This window comes from Phoca vitulina, unplaced genomic scaffold (assembly GCF_004348235.1).
Source record: "Phoca vitulina isolate PV1807 unplaced genomic scaffold, GSC_HSeal_1.0 scaffold19, whole genome shotgun sequence".
Taxonomy (NCBI): domain Eukaryota; kingdom Metazoa; phylum Chordata; class Mammalia; order Carnivora; family Phocidae; genus Phoca; species Phoca vitulina.
The window spans coordinates 3,757,373-3,778,902 of NW_022589722.1; the positions used below are offsets into that span (position 1 = coordinate 3,757,373).

The following is a 21,530-nucleotide window of genomic DNA, read 5'->3' on the forward strand; positions in this document are numbered from 1 at the left end:
AAATAAAGCTGTTGATTGACTAGCTCTGGAGTTGATTGACTCCCAACAACTCAAGCCATTTGGATTCTGTTGGAGCTCATATTTAAGATAAATGAGATTCCTATGAAAAAAATTAAGATTGAAATCCGGTTTTGTATTAGTCTAAGGCTAAATTTTGCACTCAGGAAAAAACATCAGAACCAACTTCGACCATATTATAAGGCACAATGAGGTGTAATCCAAACGGTATTACTATTGTCTGTGTTGGGGGGTCCCAGGTGTTTTAATTGTAGCTTTTTCTAGCACTCTTCCTGGGAAATCCATTTCGAAACATTAGGCTTTGAGAGGTCTCCGAATATTTCTAAACTTTTACAGGAATTTATTAAAGAGAACAGGCAATTAACTTTCACCAGAGTGGTGTTAAATCGGCATCTGAAACTGGTAACTTGGTATTCTCTAATTTTCATAAATATCATCGGTTACTAAATGTGGTTAAGCACACACAACTCAAAAACGGATCTCTTGTTTCACGGTCATCACAACCCGGACTAACGCTCGCGGGAGTGCAAACGCGGAGGGGTACCTTGGCTCCCACACTACAACTCCCAGAAGGCGCCGCGGTCAGGAGGCGGCTTCTGCGCGTGCGTCCAGCCCCACGCTTGGTGTTGGGGGACGTGAGGGCGCCGACGCTTCCCCTGAGCGGGCAGTGTTCGTGGTTTGAGCAGTGTTTGTGACTGCTGGGGACGCTTTTCCGGCCGAGGCGCTATTTGGAAGCGTGCTCTGCATTCGCACTGCCTGTTGGGCCCACCATGAGGCGCCTAGGTTCGGTGCAGCGGAAAGTGCCGTGTGTGTTTGTGACGGAGGTGAAAGAGGAGCCCTCCACCAAAAGGGAGCATCAGGTACCGAGGAGTGCGGGCCCGGGGAGCGGCCACGCAGGGATTCGGGGCTCGTTAGAACCGCCCTGCAGGCCGGGAGCTTTTTGCGGGTTTCGCTGGGGAGGTCTAGGGTAGGGGGTTCTTGCTCCCTGAGCTCCAGGTTGTTGTAGCTCCTTAGTTGCAAGGGAGGGAATCCTCGAGAGAATTTTTCTGATAAAGGCGATTCAAACTTGCTGTCGCATGGAAATTGAAAACCCACATCTTAAGTAATAGCCCCCTTTTCTACAGCCTTTTTGGGGGGAAGACCCCTTAAGTATTCACATAATCACCGCAATCCAAACTTTACTGCTTTTCAAGAGTGTGGTGACAAAGTGGAGATTTTAGAAAACTTGCTTTACACTTGATCTTAGCCACCGAAGGTGTTGACAACTAGCCTAATTAGGTCACTAAAGATCAGACCTCATGTATTTGTTACTGGTAGTTACCTACTTGATTCTAATTTTGGTGTTCCCACCTCCTGGTGCTTCTCTCAGCACCGGGTTTTAGGCTTAGAGGGACTTTGGTAGATACTGGTGAATGATTAGTCACCTATATCAGGGTAATTCTTTCATGTGTAGCAAGGTCCTTGATAACAGAATCCCCAGGTATTCAGTGCTTCCAACTCATCATACAAAATTCTTCGTGTGCATTTGGCATAGGCCCCCACACGCCTTACATCATTTGCATTGGCGGTCTCCTTGGTTTCTAGACTAAAAGACCTTTAAGGTGGAGACTGCCCTGTTATATCGAGTCCCAGTTTCTAGGACCTGAAGTGTAGTAGGCACTGGATAAATATTTGTTGAATTAAAGAATGAACGCTGGAGTACTTTCATGCCAGTTTTCCATTCACCTTGACCCTTTTTACTTTATTTACTTTTTAAAAAATTTATATTTATTTATTTTTAAGATTTACTTATTTTAGAGAGAGACTCCTCACTGAGTCGGAGCCATGAGATCAAGCAGACTCCTCACTGAGTCAGAGCCATGAGATCATGACCTAAGCTGAAACCAAGAGTGGGTCACTCAGCAGACTGAGTCACCCAGGCACCCCTCATATTGACACTTTTTACTTGTAACAACATTTCCAGTGCCACCGCTGTTATAGTTCTTAATAGTTTATGTGCTGCTTACTGCACTGCCTGATTGTTCTTTCCTGCCATCCAGATGATCATCATGTTCTTTCCTGGTCAAAACCCCACAGTTAACTACTAACTGTCTGTAGCAGTAGTTGCCAAGCTTTTATTTTTTATAGCCATAACAAACCTAATATGAAATATTGACATCCCAAATAGTGGTTCACTTTAGCTGTGATTCTCCACTTTGTATGTCGGTGGGAGTGGGTAAATGGTAAAAGTACCCTCCACCAGGAAAAATAAGCCCCTGCTCAGGTCCCTCTGTAGTTAAGATTTGCTTACAGTATTATTTATAGCATAGTATTCAGATCCTTAACTATAAGTCAAGGCTGCCCATTAATCAGGCCCAGTCTACTCTTGAAGTGCCTGTTGCACCCACCATGAGGGGCCTGGACTCAGTGCAGCAGAAAATGCCATGTGTGTTTGTGGCGGAGTTGCCTACTTAAAGTGAAGTCTCTGTTTGAACAGTCTTTCATCCTGTGAACCTAGCAGGCATGGTCCTGTCTTTATTTTTGCTTAGGCTGTGCAACTCTGTCTGGATTACTTCCACAATTTTAGATTTTTTCAAATCAGACCTTCTCCGTGAAATTTTTGAGCATCGTGGTTATCAGTGATCTCCTTTGTCCGGAAATTGGAGGACCACTCAGTTGATATTCACTGTTACTTTTTAAACACAAATGTCTTCTTTTTCCAAGTAGTTTAAAGTCTTTAATGAGAAGGAGAACTTTGTGTACCCTTGGTATCTTACATTGTCTTTTGAACATGTTGATAGCAAAGAGTGGTAGAAAGTTGATTCTTACAGAAGGAATATTTGGAGCTCATCAAGAGCTCCCTGGAGGCGAGGGGTCGCCTGGGTGGCTCAGTTGGTTAAGCATCTGCCTTCCGCTCAGGTCATGGTCCCAGAGTCCCGAGAACGAGCCTTTATCCCTGTATCAGGCTCCCTGCATGGTGGGGAGTCTGCTTCTCCCTGTGCCCCTCACCCCGCCCTCTCGCTCCCTCTCCCTCTCTCAAATAGATAACAAAATTAAAAAAAAAAAACAACTCCATGGGCAGAGTAATCTCCTCCCTAGGATTTTTGGTAAATTTGAATCACACCAACATTGCTATTAGGCCAGGCCTTAACCACTACAGGCTAAACTGATATCCTCTGATACTAATTGCAGAAGTTAGTGATAAATCCCCAGTCATTATTTTATCTTGAAAGTCCGGAATCAGTAACAATGGTGCTAATTTCCTAAGTCTACCTGACTCAGAAAACCCAGAAACCGTACTTTCATGTATTAGTTTTAAACCTGTACACACCAGTATTGTGCAGTGTTTTTCACATTAAGATGAGTGTTACTTCAGATAATTCACACTATAAAACAGTGGCATAACTCTTTCTCAGAAATAAAAATAAATTACAGATAAAAAATTGGTAGGAATTGTAGAAACTCCTTTTTCCCGTTCTTGATGGTCTTGGCTTCTCTTCCTGACAGTAGAAGAACCATAAATAGAACCATAAATTATGCAGTTTACTACTGCTAAATCTGAAAGACTCCCCATTTGTTTTTCTCCGTAACATTTATTATACTTAACATTGCATGTATGTATTATTTTGTTACTGTTGTCTTGCTCATTGAAATGAAAGTTCCACCAAAGACAGGTACTTTTTTGTTAACCTCTAACTTCCTGTTGTCAAGGACAAGGATTAACCCATAGAAGGCATTTAGCAAGTAATTGTCAAGTAAAGGAACACACTGTGCTGCGGAGAGAGTGCTGCAGAGGACATGGTTCCGGATGTCAGCTCATGGTGGCTAAAGAAATGTACTAATTAAAAATAAGTGTGGGAAAACAGGTATTGCTGTGATAGCATAGAAGGGAGGGGGTAACTCATGAGAACTTGATGGAAGAAATATTTTTTAATTGTCTTGAAGGGTAAGCAGGAGAATGTACTTTAGAAATAGTGAAATTAAGAACATTCCAGGTGAGAGTATGTGTGAAGGCGTAGAGGCTGTTTATTTTAAACCAATTTTCTTTCTCTCTTTTTTAAGCCATTTAAAGTTTTGGCAACTGAAACTCTAAGTCACAAGGCATTAGATGCAGATATATACACTGCACTTCCAACAGAAAAAGTGGATGGAACATGTTGCTATATTACTACCTACAAAGGTAAAATTATACTACAAATATTATTTGATCACTTTACAAACTATATATATCTGAAGTAGGGCATTTACCCTTCATAAACCCTTGGCAACCTAAGTATAAGAGCAAAATGATGAAGTCCCAGTTGTTATACTTATTTATTATATCATGTATCTTTCTTGGAGGAGGAAAGGAAGGTAATTAACATTTACTTAATACTCATTCAAGGCAGGCCATATGATAAATGCTTATCATGTTATCTCTAATTTGCACAGTAAGCCTCTCCATTTCACACATAAGGAAACTGAGCCTCAGAGAACTTAAATAATTTGTCCAAGACCATATAATTAATGAATGGCTGAACTGGTAATAGAACCTATGTTTGATCCTAAAACTTACTCTTATTTCACCGATTCCAGTGCTGACTCCATAGTTTTTATTACTATTGTCAGTATCTCTAATTTATTTCAAATTTAATGCACTTTAAGAGTTAGAAATTAAAATAGAAATTGTCAGTTAAGGAAAAAAAATGTATTGAAAAGAGAGAAATAATCTTTATGATTTCCTTTTACCTCTTAATTCCAGCAAGAGAAACAGAACAGTTGAGTAAATGCAAATTAGACATATTCCTGGGATCAGGGAATCTTTTCTGAAATGCATTTTTTCCCATTTTGAATTGTGATTAACATACACTTAACATAATTTACCATCTTTAACCATTTTTAAGTGTACAATTCATTGTTGTGCTCCTATCACCACTGTCTATCTCCAGAACACTTCATCTTGCGAAATTAAAACTCAGTACTCATTAAATAATTCACCATCCCCCTCCTCCAGCCCTTGACAACCATATTCTACTTTGTCTCTATGTTTTGGCTATTCTAGATACCTCATATATGTGGAGTCATACGGTATTTTCTTTTTATGACAAGCTTATTTCATGTAGCATAGTGTCCTCAGTGTTCATCCATGTGGTAGTACCTGCAAAATTCCCTTCCTTTTTTTTTTTTTTTAAGATTTTATTTATTTATTTGACAGAGAGAGACACAGCGAGAGAGGGAACACAAGCAGGGGGAGTGGGAGAGGGAGAAGCAGGCTTCCCGCTGAGCAGGAAGCCCGATGTGGGACTCGATCCCAGGACCCTGGGACCATGACCTGAGCTGAAGGCAGACGCTTAACGACTGAGTCACCCAGGCGCCCCAAATTCCCTTCCTTTTTATTAGTAACAGTTCACTGTGTGTATGTTTGTTGTACAAATCACATTAATTTTATGTCTATACCACATAGTTTTATGTACATACCATTCATCCATCAGTGCACACTTGGGCTTCTTCCACCTTTTGGCTGTTGTAAACAATGCTGCTATGAGCACGGTGAACAAATACCTCGTGGAGGTCCTGCTTTCAGTTCTTTTGGGCATATATCCAGAAGTGGAATTATTGGGTCATATAGTAATTCTATTTTTAATTTTTTGAGGAACTGCCGTACTGTTTTCCACAGCAGCTACACGATTTACCAACAGTGCACAAGGGTTCCAGTTTCTCTACATCCTCACCAACACTTTTGTTTGTTTGATAGTAGCCATTTTAATGGATATGAGTGAAATGAATTTTTGTACTTACTAGTAAAAAGAAGAAAAGGTCCATTCAACCAGAAATGACAGAATATAATTTTAATCTTGTTCTTCGTATTATTTATTGGGATAGTTAATAAGTAATACAGAATGTCTAACTAAACTATAGTCAGTAATTTTAAAATCTCATATATTTGAAGAAACTAAAAGATTTTTCAGGCTTTTATATTTATATTAAGAAACTTAAATGTGCATCATTATGTGTGATCATGTATAATAGCGGCAGATAAACATGATTGGATTGCTAAAGAAAACTTACAGGATCCAAAATGACAGTGCTTGCAAATCCACAGTTTATTACAGGTAAAGGATACACAGTATTAGCAAGGGCATTGAACGTAAGGATGTACACAGCAGCAAAGGGTCTGGTGAGTCCAGGTGAAAGCACCTGTTGTTACCCCTTCGTACCCCTCTCCACTCCTCCAGCCCCCAAGGTCCTGGCAGGACACACTTTGTCAAATCAGGAACCACTGATGTATGCAGGGAACACCTTGGAAACAGAATCCAAAATGGAGTGTGAGCTGGGGATTTTTATATTCTGCTGGTCACAGAGACATCTTCCTGCTAAGTAACCAGCCTCAACAGCAGAGCCCTCCAGGAGTCTCACTGACACCAGGTATAAGATTCATTAGTCTTACTGTTATCAATAAAGAATGCAGGCACACCGCGCTGAAACCTCGCAGATCCATGATTACAGATCATCACTAATAATCACATGACCAGGGATCAGAGCCATGCAAAACAGCTCAGCCTAATTCCACATTTTTGGGAACTAACCCTTATAGTTATGTTTCAGGAAAAGTGTGACTGCAGTTATCTGGGTATGTTTCCATTTAGTATAGAGGTAGCTTCAGTTTCTCACAAATGCTCGTTGCCAATAAAATGTGGCTGCAGAATGTCCTTATGAAAGGGTCATATATTTACTTTTTATCTCATCCTCATCATTCTTTAACCAGACTTAAGTCGTCTTACAGCATCAGGTTCTGCTGGGTAAGATGTGTTTGTTAAGAGTGCATCTTCTAGGGTTGCTGCTTTTAGGAAAGATGACCCTATTATTTATTGAAAAACTTTGTACTAAATTGTCTTTCAAGATAAGTTTTATTGTTTGGTTCTTAAACTTTTCTTTTCCCTTTTATTATTTTTTTAGGTCAGCCATACCTTTGGGCTCGGCTGGATAGAAAACCTAACAAACTAGCTGAGAAAAGATTTAAAAATTATCTACAATCAAAACAAAACTCACAAGGTTAGTGGGCCTTTTCCTTTTCCTTTTTTTTTTTAGCTTTTTATGATTTAAATAACGTGCAATTTTTGGCTTATTTCTTGCTGTGGTGGTATTTTTATTCATTATATCCTTCTTAGAATTTAAGTACTTAGGGGAAAGAAGAAAATTATAATTGAGTATCTTTGTATGTAAAAGAATATTCTTGAAAAGTATTTTAAATCATTTTCTTAACATTTTTACAACTCATTAGACTATGTTGATTTTATTAAAGTATACAAATTACTACATATATACTGTAATGAGCAACACATTTTGGTTTTGTTGCCTAAGAGACAAATATGTAATTTTATAAATCAGGCACAAAAATAACAAAGGATTATCAGTATGTTTAATTAAACATTAAAATGCCTCTAAATATTATATAAGCAGATATATACATTAATCATTGTATATCCACTCATTCATTTATATATTTATAGTACATTAAAAATTCATCATAAATCTACACATACTGGAACATTGGCTTCTTTAGACTTTTATCCACTATTTATAGAGTGGTGGGTTCAAAATTGAAAAATTTTTTTAAAAGATTTTATTTATTTGACAGCAAGTGAGCACAAGCAGGGGGAGTGGCAGGGAGAGAGAGAAGCAGGCTTCCCGCCAAGCAGAGCACCCAGTGTGGGGCTCAATCACAGGACCCTGGGATCATGACCTGAGCTGAAGGCAAACACTTAACCGGCTGAGCCACCCAGGCGCCCCCAAAATTGAAAATTTAAAGTGCTAGTACCCTAACTCTGAGAAGTGCAGTCACATCATGGTGATAATGGAGAATAATTATATAGTATCTAATATCATGGGATTTATTAGCTATTCCCACATTGAATTTGTTCATCTTTTATATTTTTTAAAGTATCACCATATGTAAAATTATTTAACTCTTTTAGAATTTTTTTGGAATGTTGAGGAGGACTTCAAACCTGTTCCAGAGTGCTGGATACCAGCGAAGGAAATAGAACAATTAAATGGGAATCCGATGCCTGATGAAAATGGACACATTCCTGGTATCATGAAAACTTTTCTAAAATGCATAAGGAGTTTTTCTGGGAATGGGAAAATTTTTGCAAAAGTGTGCTTAGTAGAAAGATATCCCAGGTTAAGGTTCAGTTCAGCAGGCGTGTCTTGAATACCTTAATGTGCAGAGTACTCTTAGGTTCTAGTAACACAAAAATGAAGATTAGAACGTTATCCTCCATGATCTTTTAGACACTAGGGGAAATCCAGCAATACTGTTATGATTTAAAAACTAAAAGGAAGGTATACAAAGGGTATAGTCAGAGAAAAGAGGAGGAGTTCTCGTGAGCCTGTGCTAGAGGAGGCTTCTAAGCAGAGAGGACATCTGTACTGAAGCTTAAGAACCAGGAGGTTAGCTGGCAAGGATGAGGGAAGGTCAGCTTAGGCAAACGCCCATAAAGAGGAGCGATACGGAGTCCTGGGAATTTTATGTGACACTTCTCTGTGGCTGGAATGTTTAGGGTGTAGGACATTAGAGGACATTATAAAAGTTGAGGCTGGAGATGTAGAATGGACTCAGATCTTAAAGGGGTTTATATTCCATTTAGAGGATTCTGAAGTTCATCCTGAAGATTATTAAGCAGGGGTACAGCAGAACTAAATTTAAATTTTTGAAGCAAGATTATGATAAAAGTGGGGTGGGTTTTCCTGGAGACTAATGGACCAGAAAAGAGGTTTTTACAGTTAACCTGAGTATTGAAGGTCAAAGATATGATGGTCACAGTGGCATATGTGTCCTAGTTTTCGTTTGTTTGATAAAGAATTGTCCACATGCGGGAACCTACTCTGGTAACAGAAGTTAGGAGAGGAATAGCAATAACCTTCAATACAGGTGGCATTGATACATTGTTCAGCAAATACTGCAACAGTACAATAAATTGTAGAAAACTTACTGCATAGGTCTATTGTCCCTGAAACTGGAGAGACAGTAGAGAGAAAACTTAAAAAAAAGAAATGAAATGAAAAAAGGGTTTTAATGCTGTTTTAGAATGGTATTCAATTCATACTGAAAATTTTCTAGAAAGGAATGCTGAGTGCTCTATAGTGAATCATCAAGCAGGTTAATTCCTCAACAGAATAAAAAACCTTATGATTAAAAGAATGATTAGGATTAAAAAAGTAGTAAAACTGCCAGCACTTCCACTGATGTAAAAAAAGTGTATCTGTGGCTGATAAACATCCAGAAAACATGGAAAATTTATAACAAATATAAAAATTGATTCAAGTCTCAATCCAAAGAAAAGCGGTGTCATGACGGTTTTTCCTTTACGTGATAGGTTGGGTACCAGTGGAGAAACACAACAAACAGTACTGCTGGCATTCCTCTGTAGTTAATTATGAATTCGAAGTTGCCCTGGTACTGAAGCATCATCCTGATGATCCTGGGCTTCTGGAAATTAGTGCAATGCCGCTCTCAGATCTCCTAGAACAAACACTAGAACTTATAGGAACAAATATTAATGGAAACCCGTATGGTGAGTGAAGCCTTTTTCCTGTTCAGTTATAGTAGCTGTATTTATAAAGAGAACTTCCTATGTTCAACTTAAAACACATACACTAAAGAAATGACTAATTTGAGCTAAATAGCTTTCTAGAATTACAGCCATTTCTGTTTATGTCCACGGAGAAATTTATGCATGACTCTAACCATTTTATTAATCCAAAAAGTTGATTTTAGCCTCTCATTCTTTTGTGTAGTAACATTGTAGAACTAGGTATGAAAGGGAGTTACTCAAGGGTAACTTTTTGTTGCTTTTTAAAATTTAGGTGAAATGAGTTGAATGAAAATCCTGTTTTTTTCATGGCTAGGTAATTAGTTTAGCATTAATTAACAGCTAAGAGTAAATTAAGTAAAGAATTGACCATGAATCGAGTATCAAAATCTGTTACTACAGTGAACTGAGTACAAGTCCAGAGGGCACTGTGGAGAACATTGTTGACAGGGGGATGGAGACAGACCCAAGAACATTAAAGCTGGAATAGCAAAATCCTATATAGGGATCAGAAGCAGACTGATTGGCAGGTGGAAAGAAGTTAAGATAGTAATTACACACGTTATCAGAGATACAGAGTGGCTGTTTGGCAAACATTGAATGATAGTTGAACTTGGCTAGTAGTATAGAGCAGGGGTTGGAGGACTTTCTCTGTACAAGTCCAGATAGTAAATATTTAGGTTTTAAAGGCCATAAACAGTACTTAAAAGAATGGGTATAGCTGCGTTGAAACTACAAAAACAAGCATCTGGTTGGATTTAGCCCATGGGTCATAGTTTGCTGACCCTTGGTATAGATTATATGAAGGTGAAATTTATATTTAATGGGATAAGGTGGCAGTTTTGAATGAGATCACTTATGGTATATCTCTCTTCTAGGAAACCAACTAAACTTTTTGGTAAATTTATTGTTAAATCTTTTAAAAGGCCTTTTTATTTGGAGAAGTAAATTTTCTCAATTCTTTTTGAAACCTTTGTATGGCTAATGGAAATTTTTAACATTTAGGGCTAGGAAGCAAGAAGCATCCATTACATCTTCTTATACCACATGGGGCATTTCAAATCAGAAATCTACCTACCTTGAAGCACAATGATCTGTTATCCTGGTTTGAAGGTTGCAGAGAGGGTAAAATTGAAGGAATAGTATGGCATTGTAACGATGGCTGTTTAATCAAGGTAATGACAGAAAGTAGCTTGCGGGATGATGTCATCTTACTTCCTAAAACGAGGTAGAAGTGGCACTAGAATATTCTCTACAGATTGCAGTAATTCTAATGTGTTGTAAAGAAATTTAATTTCCCCATCTCACAGGCCACCATTCTTTATATAATAGCATTTCCCAATGTGTATTCATTCTCTGGGGCATTGGTTTTCCTACACGTGCTTCAGAATTAAAGTGATGAAAATGTCTGGAAAAACTGCACATTACATACTGCCTTCTTGGAAATTGATGTTGCAAATGAATGCACTCTGAGATAATCTGTACCAACTTAGTTTAACTCAGCATTTCCCAAACTTATTTGATTATAGAATTGGAGTTAAAAGTGCCAAGGTAACAGTTAATATTTACAGAAGGAGCTTTTATACTTTATGCCCTTTCTGTCTCTTGGACTTGTCTATTTGATTTCTCAGAGGTTTCTGAAATTAGTAATGTTCAGAACTGGACCTAGTCATATCTACCCCTGACTCCCAACAATTCAAAAACTGAAATATCATTTTTAACCCCTCTCTCCATTACTTCACAGATAAAGATTCTGATCTATTGAATCTGTACTTCTCCCCAACCAGTTGGCAGTTAATTTTCATTTTAATTGAAGCCAAGATTCATGCTTGACCTAGTTTATCACCCTCTTAAAGGTTATCTTTCAGTCTTATCCCTGTTCTGTCCATTCTTCACAGTAAGTGAAAATGTTAACTTTGCTGCATAAAACTGCTTAGTGACCTTAAGATTATTCATGATCTGACCCTTGCTTCACTTTCTGGAACTGCTGTACACCCCCATCTGCCAAATATACCCACACGGTATATGTTCTAACCATGCTTATATAATTGCAATCAGAGCAAAAAAGCACCATTGTGTCACGTGACATTTAGAATGCCTCCCCACCCAAATTTTCAATTGGCTAGCTTCTGTACTCAGCAACAGACTCTATTCATTAAATTTTTATGGAGCCCCCGAATATGTTCCTGGCATGTTTCCAGGTGCTGGAAATACAGAATCAACAAAACAGTGTTTCTGCCTTCTTGAAGCTCACATTCTAATGGGGAAGATAGACAATAACAAGTAAATATGTAATATGTCAGGAGGAGAACACGTATGAAAAAAAAAAGGGTAAGATAAAGTGGAGCCTTAAATAGTGCTTGGCAGATGGTAGGCATTCAAAATAAATACTTAAAAGTGAATGAAGATAAAAAAGTCTAAAGCTAATAACCTTTTTTTCTCTTTTCAGGTTCATCGCCATCATCTTGGTTTATGCTGGCCAATTCCAGATACTTATATGAATTCAAAACCAGTTATTATCAACATGAACCTGAACAAGTATGACCATGCCTTTAATACTAAATGTTTGTTTAGTCTTTTTTCAAAAATAGATAATCAGAAATTTGGTAGACTCAAAGATATAATACTTGATGTATAAACTAGAAATGCAATTAAGAACCAGCTTTATTGTTATCTTTGAATCTTGAATATTCTGCCACATGTGGAAGGTAAAAAAAATCTCAAGGTTCCATGTCTAATAGAGCAATATGTCTTCTGGCATTTGAAGACATGAATTTCCCAGTTGCAAAGGTCTATTCAAAATTTTATTTAGAACCAGCAAATGAATTTCAACCACTAGACTTAAAAATGTAATAATAAGCTCCTTACCTTATATATACCTTATACAAAAGTTGGAGAAAGACAGCAGTTAAACCAACAATTCTGGATCATTTAAAAATTACATAGTTCAAGATGAATTTATTCTAAACACTTAAAACATATGGCTCTAACCTCATAACATGTTTATATACATGTACATATATATAAAATTCTAGAGTCTTAATACACATATAAATAAGTATATATAAAACCCCAATTTTAAATGTTAAGTTATTAAAGCTCACCCCATACTCTTTAAAAAACTTAAACATTATGTATACAGAAATTCATCATAGCTTATTTGATAGTCATAACTTACTCTAAAGGTCATCAAAAATATACTTTTCTATTATGTTTAAAATTTCATATAATTTTATTTACTAAAACTTCAATTTAGTAAAGTTACAGGGTATGAAGAAGGAAATCATGTAGGTCCGAGACCTGCTTGATTTACAGATGGAGTTTTAACTTATAAAGTTAATAGTTAAGTAAAACTACAGGTAAAGGTAGTCCTTAATAAATGGGGAGATCAGCAGGACTTTCCTCTTCATCTTCAAACTGTTCAGAAGCAGCAACAGGACTAGTTAATTCAACTCCATATTGTTCAGAAAGTTTTTTTAACTTTTCTTCTAAGAGAATATTCTTTTTCACTTCTTCTTTATAATTATACTTCAGATCTTCAATTTCTTCAAAAAATAAAGGATCAAAGTTTTCCAGTTCTTTTTTCAGCTTTTTTATTTCCTCCTAATAGAAACATGATATCTTTGAAAGGTATGTACGCATACAATATATTCTTTAGATTTGAACTAAAGAGACTTAATTACAAACATAAAATCCAAAGTAACCTGAATAATCTAAGATACTTGTATACTATATAGGTAGAAGTATTTTCTTAGAATTTTGTTAATAAGGTTTCATAGTACAGCATAAGTAACTTGTTAGCTAGTAAAATTATTTGTTCTGTAAGTTATGTCCTAGTTTTTGACTAAAATTTATCAGTTCTTAAATGGGTAGGGGAGGGGTGGTATTTAATCTTTCTCCAAAAGTATATCAGATACTCTCATTGAGGAAATCAAAAAGACTTGGCTATTCACAACACAAGTTATTTTGGTTAAGATTCTTTGGTTTAGGCTTCATTTATATTTTCTTTACAAATACCTATTTTTTTTAAGTGAATAATAGTCAACTTCTTATAGAATTAGGGAAACTCCAGGCCTTCTACTTGGCTAAGAGGCATCTGGTGAAGAGACAATTTGAACTTTAGAATAGCTAGTGATCACTAGTTAATTCTTCAACTTACGCTCTTTTGTTCTGTTTGTAGATTCTTTGAGAGATAAAGCATGGCAAATATCTTTCTTTTTAATAAAGGGAGCTATTCCCGAAAAGAACTTCAAAAGGAAATAAAAGACACTATTCCCAATGTGACCCAAAACTTAATATTAAAATAATGAGCTACATTTGTGAGAATCAAAAAATAAATTTCGCTTTAATACTACTTCTTTTGTCTGTTTTTTTGTAGCTCTCTTTTCGTATTTTTAACACAGATGAATGTAATGAATTCTGTAATACCAAGGTCAAATGTAACTCCAGGAATTTTTAGGATACATACTTAAAACTCAAAGATGGTGTTCATAAAAGTTGTTTTTAACAGTTGTTTACACAAAACATTTATAAATTATAATTAGATAAAATTACCTTCAAATGCTGCTTTTCTAAATCTGAGGTTTTGAGCTGTGTCTCTAAATCTTTTACCTTTTCCTTTAGTTGATCAGAATCTGCCAAAAAAGTTATAAAAATCAGATTCTGCTTTTCCCCACTCTGACAAAGGATTTGTTTCAGAGAATAAGTAGAAAACTTAAGAAACTAAAGCCTAGAATATACGGCATTTTACTGAAACACTTTCCAGACTGTGAATACTGTAACGCTATCTCTTATCAGATATTGTAGTTCCATAGCAGACCAAGAGAAGAGGCACCTGCTGGGTAGTAGAAGTGTAGAATCAGGTTGATTTTTTACATGGAAGAAATTATTTTCCAGAGAAAAATCCTAGAGCCAGGAAGCATTGTTAGGTACTAAAAGGACAACAAAAGAATAAGTAGACTGTTAGGTAAGGGGCTACAGCCAGAGCTGGCCAAATGCTCCTGGTCCCCAACAGTATTGGTTGTTCCATGTAGGTCAGTACACATTTACTGTGTAATTACTACGTGAAAAACATGCCAGGCAGGGTGGATAATACAAAGACGAATAAATCCTAATACAATGGTCAGATAACAGTAAGTACACAAATAGAGCACAAGGGCTTTAATTTACTGGATCCTTAACCACCCCCCTCACCTGGGGTTAACATCTCTCCAGTTTTATAATGAGAATCAATGGACAAATGGGATTTTTTATTTAATTGCCATCTTTGCTAGAAACATTTTCTTTAAACACAACATATAATGTGTTGTGTCGTCATATTCTGTAGCCATTGAAGGGTAAAATTTTAAAAGTAATGCTAAAGTTTGAGAAAATAATGGGCAGCAAGACACATTTTGATGAATGAGACAGGAAGGTTTCTGTTCCATTAAGGTTCCCTTGATATGGTCCCCTAATTATAAGCTGGAGACCAGAAATACTTTCCTCATCCTTTCCTTTGGGAATAGTCAACAGAACCCATCTTCCTTTGGAAAGCAGAGCAAAATCATACTGTTCAAAACTTCCCTCACCTTTGTAGAAAGTGCTAATGATTTTTTATAAATTTGGTTCTTAATCACTGTAATGCTATATTGAGTTGATTGTCTTAATCAAAGGGATGCTATATGTTACACAGATTTGTAATGAAATAGTGCAGTAAAAATGGTTATTATGTACAGCACTTTCTGAAAGTTAGCTTAATGGTATTTGATTGCATGATCGAAGTGGCAAATTCTGTTTCAAAGAATTATACCAATTTATGCCTGAACAAACTTTGACTGTTTCATACAGCTTTTTCAATATTCTGCCACATAGTCTTGTTGCTACTTTGAAGTATCCTTAATCTCCTTTAAATAGATGAAGAATACAGGGTTTTAAAACTCCCCCTCAGGAAACAGAGGTTTCTTAGAAAGAAAGAACTTGCCAAACATCAGCAGCATCAACAGGTCTTTAGGAGTGTGCTAGTCTGGTAACCTAAGCTGGCTGCTGTAAGAGCTACTGTTGAGAGAGATTTACATGACTGTTTTAGTCACCAAGAGGTAGCTAAGGCATTTCCTTGGTCAAAAGCAGGGAATGGTGAGGAGCTTTGGAGTTCCACAGATTTAGGTTTCATCCTGCCTCTCTCACTTCCTAGCTGTTGTGACCTTGTTACTTAACCTCTTTAAGATGAAGATCATAGGAAAAATGGAGACAATAGTACCCACCAAACAGTGCTTTAAGAGTTAAATTATAAAATGCTGGGGTCGGGGTAGAAAAAAATTATAAAATGCTTGTAAAGCACTTAGCATAGTGTCTGGTACAACTCATACATGATAGCTTTAATACAAAGTAGCAACAAGAATATGTGGTAGGATACTGAAAAAGCTGTATGAAATAGTCAAAGATTGTTCAGGTATAAATTGATAGAGTCCTTTGGAATAGAATTTGCCATTTCCATCACACTATCAAATATACATAACAAATGATTCTTGTTGTTAACAGTGATGTTCTCAAAAGTCAACCTGAACAATGGATTCGTGAATGTTGAACCATTCATTGCTCTTAGGGAAAACATTACACATACACATACTCATATCTCACATACAGTGTAATTTTAAATCCTGGAAACAACTCATCCTGGTAGATTCTATTTTCTTTGTTTTATAAAAGAGAAAACAAAGTTCAGAAGTGTCAAGTGACTCTCCTGAGGCCCCACTCGTGTCAGAGTTGGGATTTAAACCCAGTCCAGCTGGCCCCAGAAACAGCTTCTTGCCCTGTGCTGCACTCCCTTGTATGGCCTCCATCTTCTGGTCATCTGTATGAGAGAGCTGCAATAATGCAGAGCCTCACCTTGTTGGATCTCATCTGGAAAACGGTGGGTCAGAACTTAAATTTTTCACTGCTGTGTGTATCTGCAAAAGCACCAGGAGTACTGGTTTTGGGGTTACAAGTAAATTTTAGTGGCTGAATTTACAAATACAGACTCTGAAAATAATGAGGATCAACTTAATTATGTATGTATACATAATGCATATATGTACATATGCATACATAGGCACCTAGCAATACAATGATTAATCACTTCTGAATGGAAGCATGTAGAGGACTAGACTGTTTTACTTTGTAAAAGGGAAGAAGAATGTAGGCAATGTTTACTATATGTTTGAAAGTTAATAAGAGGATAGGGACGCCTGGGTGGCTCAGTCGGTTAAGCATCTGACTCCGGCTCAGGTCATGATCCCAGAGTCCTGGGATCGAGTCCCTGCAACAGGCTCCCCGCTCAGCAGGGAGTCTTCTCTCTCTCTCTCTCTCTCTCTCTGCCCCTTCTCCTGCTCTCTTTCTCTCTCTCTCAAATAAATTAATAAAATCTTTAAAAAAAATAACAAGAGGACAATAACATTTAGAAGATAATGTTCATGTTCAGAGCGCTTAAAAGGGCCTACTTAGAAACTGGATACCACAGACCTAGCACGTTGCTTAGCACTGTGTCATGATTAAATGTAACACCCATACGGAATATAAAAAGAAAAACACCTGAGTACCTGCTGTTACAAACAACTCAAGAGGACTCAATGGGAACATGACTGTTGCATGAAGCAAAGAGCTCTGAAAACCTGCTACCAGGGATTTGATTTTATAGGAAGACAATCATCAGAAATCTGAATCAATAAAAAAGGCAAACCCTAATTCAAAAACTTGGGTTAGCTAACACGCTAGAAGTAGAAAATACTTTACCAGATACAGTGCTTTGAGCTCCACTTTGGTCTTTGTTAACTTCTAACTGATGGATTAATTCTGCTTTTTCTTTTTCCAGCTGACTATTAGCTAATCTAGAACATAATGATTATGTGTTAAAACAACAAAAAACAGACATTGCTTCACAAAATATATGGGTATTTCTTATGAACTTTGTAATGTAAATTGCTTAGAACTTGCTGATAATTTATAAAGGTAAACATTTCTTCATTTACTCTCACTGTTGCAATGCTACCATTCTCAAACTGAGATCAGAGAATGAAAATTCTGCAGGATTCTTTAAAGTCTGACCTGATGTCATTTTTAAGACTTTTCCTATTAGGAACCTCATGAGAGTATTCTGCACAGAATTTTGGAAGTAAATTTTTTTCTTGTCTTTCATTAATATTTGCCTCTGGGAAACTAAGATTTAACACATTCTATACTATTAAGAAAATTTAAATTAGGAGCTTGAGACTTTTATTAGGATCTGGTTTACCCTTTTTTCAGTATCTATTATGTAAGAGAGTAATTGGCATTAAAAGGATGAAATAAGACTGATAAGCTTGTTAGGCCACAAGGTTGAAAAATCTTAATCTCTAGATGTAGCAAACCTGGTTATATTAAAAAAAAATTTTTTTTTTAAGATAGATTAATGAATAGACAATGTACCTTAGAACTTGAAGTTCCTGCTGAAGGCTTTGCTCTGTCTCAGCTTCTTCAGGAACATGTTTGAGAATCTTAATCTTTGGGCACAATAAAAAGTTAGCAGACAGAGTCTGACATGGAAATACGATGTTTTATAAAGATACACATTTTCAGTAAAGCATATTAAAAGCTGGGTTTTCAAAAGCACGTAAGATATGAGCACATATCTATCATGTTCTAGTCACTATTCATTTAATAATTTACTGAGTGCTGCATGCCAGGCTTTGTCCTAGGCACACGGAATACAGTGATGGCAAAATCTCTCCTGGCATGTTCCTATGGTCCTTACGTACTTAGTGGGGGAGGAGACAAAGACAAATAGTAAGCGTCTAATGTGATAACAGGGCCAGATGGAAGGAAGGGCTATCAAGAAAAATAACTCAGGGTAAGAGGATGGAGAGTCATGGAAGGTGGTAGAGGGTTAAGGAAGGTCTGAGGAGCCTCCGTTTAAGCAGAGACATAGGGAGTGAGCTATGAGAATATTTGGATGGAGAGTATTTTAGACAAGGGGAACAAGTCCAAGATCCTGAAGCTTGAGTTTGGCCTATTCAAAGGACTGAGAGAGGGTCCATGTGGCTAGAATACCGTGAATGAGGGGAAAGTAAAGATAAGGCTAGAAAGGAAACCAGATGCCAGACCATGTAGGTCCTTATAGCCGGTGAAAAGTACTTTAGAATTTTATTCTGGGGTAATGAGGAACCACTGGAAGACTCTTGAGGATGGGATGTTGTGATTTTCTTTATGCTTAGAAGGATGACTCAGCAGCTATGTGGAGAATACATCACGGATAGGGAGAACGTAAAACAAGGGAAGAGTGGAAGCAGGGAGACCAGTTAGGAAATTACTGGAATAGTTCAGGTGCGAGAGAATAGCTTAGACTAGACGGACAGTGTGGGAGGTGCTGAAACATCAGATTTGGGATATATTTTGAAAATACAGAGCTGATGTGATTTAATGAAAAAGATAATAGGGTAAGAAAGATAAAGAATTGATAATCTAAGGGTTTTGGCTTAAACAAATGGTTGAATGGTAGTGCCATTTACTCTGATGGGCCTTTTAGGGAAGGAATTATCAAGTGTTCATTTTTATCTACAAAAGACAATGCCAAGGAGTGGCTTGAGATATAATGCATTATTTTCTCATGGAAAGAAAAATTACTTGCCTGTTGCTCGAGGTCTTCTGTGTACTTCTTAGCTTTTTGTTCCCTCTCTGTTGCTTGCCTTACAAGCTGTTTAAGATCAGTAAGGCTTTGGGTTTTTTTGGCAATATCAGTCTCCAATTCTTTCAGCTTGGTTTCGTACATTCTAAAAGTGAAGGGAAAAAATAGTGTAATGGAAAATAATTTCTCTCATTGATATAAAAGCCAATTCAAATTACTGCACTAAAAATAACTAGCTTATACTGTTTCTTCTAGTCAGATTCTAGATATTTATTTAGCATTAGGTGAGAACAAGGGATAAGTATCCCTAATTAACAGGACAATTAAAATAGAGGATTTAGGTGTTTCCCAAGGTTATAAACAAGGATGGAGCCTGAATTTGGCCACTGTTAAAAAGATTAAAATTAGTATCTCTTTCAGTCATAGAACAAAAAAATAGTGCAACTGATCCATGAGAATATCAAATTCTGTATTATTGGGTACTCTTAGAGATATATTTAAAGATCACAAATTAAAACATTTCATATATACATCATGTATACACACGAAGAAGTATACAAAAAAAAAAAAAAGTGTCCAAAAGGACACTATTGGGAGAAGAAAAAATGTGCAAAAGCATGGGTGAAAAAAATGGCATATGACATAAAAATCTGAATAGATTTGTAACCTTTAAAGAAATGACCAGTAGTTCAAAAACAAACAAAAAAACCAGATTCCAAAAGAAATTTTTAAAACATAAAGCCAAAATGATCTTATAAGCATATCATTCCACCTTAAAGGGAGACAATGCTTATAATATTCAAACACCTCCAGAGAAAAGAAAAAGAATGCTTTGGCAACAAAACCAGGTAAGGACAGTACAAGTTGTAGAAGAGAAGTTATTTCAATACTTTCAAGTAGTTTTTGATAAATCTTAGAAACTATGATTAGAAAGGAACATTCTTAATCTGACAGACTGTCCACCAGAGAGGTCCAATACCAGAAGCTTACTCCTTCAATTCTTTGCTCAAATGCCCCACCCAAAGGGGCCTTCTCTGATCACCCCACATAAAATAGTGCCAGCATCCCCAGCCTGTCTTAGCAGTCAGTGTAAGGCGTGAGAAGAACAGATGTCATTAGCGTGTTGAGTAAATAACAGAGCGACTCTAAAGAGTTCAGCATGTGGAAGACCTAATGTGTCACGGGTCCCAAAGAGATTTCTAAACCACTTTACTGAGGTGGGTGTATAATGCCAGCGGCAGATCTTAGTAAGGTTTTTGTTGTTGTTTCGTTGGTTTTTTTTTGTTTTTGGAGTTAGGGAGGCTTGAGGCCAAGGATCAGATTTAGCCTTCACTCTCTCAAGTGGATTCTACAAGGACTTTGTAACTTTTTCAAAAGGGTTTACCGAAGGCCTACCCTATGCTCAGTTACCTGTTCAGTTCTCAGATTAAGAACACACAAATTATGTAAAAGGCAAAGTCCTCTTCAATTATGGTTAAATATTACCCCTCTCAAATATTCATAAACTTTATAAACCCTTTTCACATTAATAATCTTTTCTGTAGCTTCTCAGAGCCCTTTTTGAAAAAGAAGAACAGGGATGATCATCTCCATAGATTAAAAAACAAAACAAAAAACACTTGAGCTCACAGAAGAGATGTAATTTACTTCAGGTCACAGTGAGACTTAAGTATTTCTAAAGCTATGGAAACCACCTGGCTCCACGGGAATGAGGCAAAATAGGCCATTTGAGGTACATCTAACATGAAGCAGAGAATCTGGCATGTAGCATGAACTGAGTAAATTATCTGCGAAGTAATCTAACTCAAAATCCTTTCTGAGTCTACATGTGATTGTAGAAGGAAATAAAGGACCAATCAAGCAGTCCACTGATGGAGTTGCTGGTTGAGAGCCTCTGTTGGGGTCCAAGCAGACAAGAGAGACCCCCTTTCCCTGATACTTTCACGTATTATTTCATTTAAGCCTCACACTAGCCGTCTTGCAGAGTTAAGAGAGAGCTGGAGTGGGGAGGCGTGGACTCTGAGTACTCTCAGTATGGTGTTAGGACAGGGACCAAGGACCCTTCTCTAGGACTACCTGGCCATCTGGGCTGCCTTCTAATCTGCCCGCATAACCTTCCTCCCTGGACTTGGTGGACAGGGGGAAGTACAGTGCAGCAGACCTGGCGCGGGGCTCTGCACTCAGCGGGGAGTCTGCTTGGATTCTCTCTTCCTCTGCCCCTCCTCCCGCTCATGCACATGGGCTCTCTCTCGCTAAAAGAAATAATCTTGAAAAAATAAACCTCCAAAATTGCAGCACAGCCCAGATCTAGTATGCCACAAGTTGTGACAAGACAGCTAAAT

General features: G+C 37.2%; 2 protein-coding genes across 2 annotated transcripts in view; one reads left to right on the forward strand and one right to left on the reverse strand.

The window, feature by feature from the left end:
* Positions 1-635: 635 nt before the first annotated feature.
* Positions 636-12,393, forward strand: CUNH12orf29 (chromosome unknown C12orf29 homolog). The gene is made up of 7 exons (XM_032416190.1): positions 636-878; positions 4,060-4,177; positions 6,934-7,029; positions 7,953-8,069; positions 9,357-9,554; positions 10,578-10,747; positions 12,022-12,393. Exons 1-7 carry the CDS (start codon positions 789-791, stop codon positions 12,208-12,210), a joined length of 978 nt encoding a protein of 325 aa, XP_032272081.1. The 5' UTR covers positions 636-788; the 3' UTR covers positions 12,211-12,393.
* A 527-nt stretch (positions 12,394-12,920) lies between these two features.
* The window catches only part of CEP290 (centrosomal protein 290), an 84,851-nt gene continuing 76,241 nt past the window's right edge, over positions 12,921-21,530 (reverse strand). The window contains exons 49-53 of the mRNA XM_032416189.1: positions 19,192-19,333; positions 17,994-18,067; positions 17,322-17,416; positions 14,127-14,206; positions 12,921-13,175 (exon numbers count right to left, since the gene is read on the reverse strand). Of these exons, the coding sequence (XP_032272080.1) occupies positions 12,945-13,175; positions 14,127-14,206; positions 17,322-17,416; positions 17,994-18,067; positions 19,192-19,333 (622 nt within the window). The 3' untranslated portion in view covers positions 12,921-12,944. The remainder of the gene's footprint in view (positions 13,176-14,126; positions 14,207-17,321; positions 17,417-17,993; positions 18,068-19,191; positions 19,334-21,530) is intronic.